General features: G+C 48.2%; 1 protein-coding gene across 1 annotated transcript; it reads left to right on the plus strand.

Annotated features, from left to right (window-relative positions):
• Positions 1 to 1,463: 1,463 nt before the first annotated feature.
• Positions 1,464 to 3,791, plus strand: LOC103583558 (eukaryotic translation initiation factor 3 subunit L-like; the record flags this gene model as incomplete). The annotated part of the gene is made up of 3 exons (XM_008564840.1): positions 1,464 to 1,564; positions 2,426 to 2,474; positions 3,581 to 3,791. Coding segments are annotated over exons 1-3 (293 nt in total), but the record flags the coding sequence as incomplete, so codon positions are not given.
• Between the last annotated feature and the right edge of the window lie 251 nt (positions 3,792 to 4,042).

A 4,042-nucleotide genomic window follows, 5' to 3' on the forward strand; every position in this document is an offset into this window, starting at 1 on the left:
CAGTATGATAGAGGGGAAATTGGAGTGGAGAGGGCTGTCTTAAGCGATTGCAATAAAAACATTATTTTGCACATTTTACAAAAACATATGACGATGTAAGCACATTGCTGGGGATCTTCCCTAAGCTAAGAAAGGGTCCCGGGCAATCGAGGGGCCCTAAAGCTTAAGCTCCATTAGTTCCAAGATACTATCAATAGTGCAAGGGAGAAACACGAAGCAAGAGTGCGCCATAGGGAGTTGGGATGGGGCACTGCAGTTCTAAAGAGGATGCTCTGAGTCCATGACATCAGAGCAAACCCCTGAAGGAGGTGACGGAGCGAGCCATGAGGACATCTGGGGGGCTGCATTCTAGAATCTAGACGCCGACAACTGTGACTGCAAAAGCGCCGAGGTGGGCCGTGCCTCGATTGGAAAAGCAAGGAGGGCTGTGTGACGACGGGATCCCCAGGCTGGGGCCCAGAGAGGGTGAGACAAGCTCCTGGTCACACAGCAAAATCAGCGGCAGAGCAGGGACTGGAACCCAGATTTCCACTAGGGGTTGCGTATGGGCAGATGGCTAAACGAAGGCCCCTGAACCAAAGAGCCTCATGTCCCATATACAGGTTTCTGTTGGTTGTTCTATAACCCAATCCCTACTTCAACAGCTTCCCCGGAACTCGAAGCCCCTCCACAGCCCAGATCCTAACAAGACCCTCGCCGGAGCTCTCAGCAGCTGCGCGGGTCCCAAGCCTCGCGCCAGAGCTGGCCTCATCTTTGCCTGCTCCATCCCGAGTGCAAAGTCGGGAGGCGCCTCTCCTCAATGACCTCTCGCTGCATGGGTGCAAGCCTCAACTTTCGCACCAGTTAGTCCAGTCTTTTGGAACCGCAACTCTTGAAAACATTTTTCGCCGCAGGCAAACCCTTTATACCTAAATCCAAGGTCAGGCCCCCCCCCGCATATGAATTTCCTTTCACGCGAGAAGCCGGTCCGAGGAAGCTGTCAGCCATCATGTGTGTGGCATTCCCTCTGGTTCCATTTAGTTTGCCCATCCTTTATGCCGAACTATTTCACGCCTTTATTTCTGAATTTACACCAGTACCACAACATGGGTGCAAGCCTCAACTTTCGCACCAGTTAGTCTAGTCTTTTGGAACCGCAACCCTTGAAAACATTTTTCGCCGCAGGCAAACCCTTTATACCTAAATCCAAGGTCAGGCACCCCCCCCGCATATGAATTTCCTTTCACGCGAGAAGCCGGTCCGAGGAAGCTGTCAGCCATCATGTGTGTGGCATTCCCTCTGGTTCCATTTAGTTTGCCCATCCTTTATGCCGAACTATTTCACGCCTTTATTTCTGAATTTACACCAGTACCACAGAGTCACATTTATTGAAAAACTCGTCCTTCCTAACATGGCTATCTCAGATTGCCGGCGGCCTCGGGAGAGCTTCCGGTTTCCCGGCAGGCCAGAGGGGGCTGAACTTCCGGTCTCCTGACGCAGGCGCGGGCCGCTGCCTTCGCTCTCTCTGGCGGTGTTCGCGAGCGACGCAGCCATGTCTTATCCCGCTGATGATTATGAGTCTGAGGTAACGAGGCCCTGAACGCGTGGTGGGCTCCGCGACGGGGCAGGGCTCTCTGGATGCTGGGTCCCGGGATGGGGCGATGTCCGGGCCTCTCCAGGAGCCCCCTTGGGCCGCGGCCAGCTCCGGCTGCAGCCACAGTCCCCGCCTCTTCAACCACCCTGTCTCTGCTCGCCCACTTCGCGTGTGCGGTCAGCTTGTCCTCCTCTCTTCCAGGACCGGGGACGGAGGCTGATTAGAGGTTTTGTGTTTTTGTAAATAAGCTCTTCTTTGTTTTTTTTTTTTTTAAATAAAGATGACCGGTAAGGGGATCTCAACCCTTGGCTTGGTGTCGTCAGCACCACGCTCAGCCAGTGAACAAACCGGCCATCCCTATGTGGGATCCGAACCCATGGCCGTGGTGTTATCAGCACCGCACTCTCCCGAGTGAGCCACAGGCCGGCCCTTTTTTTTAAAAGATGACCGGTAAGGGGATCTTAACCCTTGACTTGGTGTTGTCAGCACCACGCTCAGCCAGTGAACAAACCGGCCATCCCTATGTGGGATCCGAACCCATGGCCTTGGTGTTAATCAGCACCACACTCTCCCGAGTGAGCCACAGGCCGGCCCATAAATGAGCTCTTTTGATTTGGGATCCTGTGGACAAACCTCGCTGATTCCCACAGCCCCTTGTGCTTTCTTTACCTTATTGCATCCATCATCTTGTGTTGTCATTGTCTGTTTATTCTCTTTTCTCGCAGGCATGTGACTTCCGCAAAGGCAGGGACTGTGTATCTTTAGCCTTCTGCTTGGCACATAAGCCCTAGGGCGAGCATTTTTGGATTTACAAATTGGTGACTGTTCCTGACTGTGTCTCTTTCCTTGTAGGCTGCTTATGATCCCTATGCCTACCCAGGCGACTATGATATGCACACAGGTGAGACCACGGGTTTGTCTGGCTAACTGAGTATGGATTGGCACCTATTGTGAATGTCTCACTACCAGCTCTGACAGGCACTTGGTAAAAACTACTTCTTGATGGTCCAGGTTTGGAGTCAGTCATTAGCTCTCAGTGGGAGGGGTTGTACAGGCCTAGTAAACCCAGCCTTTTTCATGGTCTGCCTCACAGTCTCAGAAGAGAAGGATTACTGACCTGGCTGTGGTTTCCTTGTTTAAACTATTAGCTAGAAAAGAAAATCTTGATGTTAAAAATTTAAGTGATTCAAACCAAGCCCAAATGAAATCTTTTGGGGAGGCTTTTGAAATGTTATAGTGACTTGGCTTGACTTAGAGTCATGCATTATTCTGGGTAATTTAAGTGAAATATTCCATTTTATCCTTACAACAGTTCTATAAAGTATGTACATTAATGTTGTCTTCTAAAGATGAGAAAACTGAGCACAAGGAGTTTAGTAACTTGCTGCAAACCATATAGTTAGAAGGTGGCAGTTACTCATTCAAAAAGTACTAAGTGCCTATTACCATTTCCTGTTCTCACAGTCTCCCACCTCTTTCCCAGCACATTGTTCTAGGCCCTGAGGGTACATCTGGGTACAGGACAGGCAAAGTTCTTGACCTCATAGACTTTGGATTCTAGGGGGCAAAACATAATAAAAAGTAACTAAGTATCAGTGCTGTACATGGAAACTTAAATAGTGGTAATTGTTCTCAGGAAACAAGGGCTATGGGTTTGGGGGTAACTTGGGAGATTTATATCTCTGAGTGTTAAAAGGGAATTATACTGTTTTTCAAAGGTTTGAGTTGAGTTTATGAGATGGGCTTGCCCTTTTGTTCCATCATATATATGAGTTTAAAAGCTCTCTGAAGGGCCTGCCCATGGCTCACTCAGGAGAGTGTTGTGCTGATAACACCAAGGCCACGGGTTCAGATCCCATATAGGGATGGCCGGTTAGCTCACGAGGTGAGCATGGTGCTGACAATACCAAGTCAAGGGTTAAGATCCCCTTACCGGTCATCTTTTTAAAAAATAAAATAAGTTTTTTAAAAAAAAGCTCTCTGAAAAGTATCATATTCAAACTCTAGGAGATCCAAAGCAGGACCTGGCTTATGAACGTCAATATGAACAGCAGACCTATCAGGTGATCCCTGAAGTAATCAAAAACTTCATCCAGTATTTCCACAAAACCGTCTCAGATTTGATTGACCAGAAGGTATATGAGCTACAGGCCAGTCGTGTCTCCAGCGATGTCATTGACCAGAAAGTATATGAGATCCAGGACATCTATGAAAACAGGTATGGGCTGCTTGCTGAAATGACCTCCTTCTGAATGGGACTGGCCTTGTGATTCAGCTCCTACAAAAGGAGTGATGCTTAATCATTTTTCTGTAAAGAGTGCTCAGGGGATCCTTGGGGCTAGGGTTATGTTATTTTGGGGACTTTGTATCCCAGAAACTTGTATAAGGCTTAAAATAATATCACAATTAATAATTATTGTAATAGCAGTTAGTATATATTGTTAGTATATGAGTAGATCAGGTGGTGGT

The sequence above is a fragment of the Galeopterus variegatus genome, unplaced genomic scaffold (assembly GCF_000696425.1).
Source record: "Galeopterus variegatus unplaced genomic scaffold, G_variegatus-3.0.2 Scaffold24323, whole genome shotgun sequence".
NCBI lineage: Eukaryota > Metazoa > Chordata > Mammalia > Dermoptera > Cynocephalidae > Galeopterus > Galeopterus variegatus.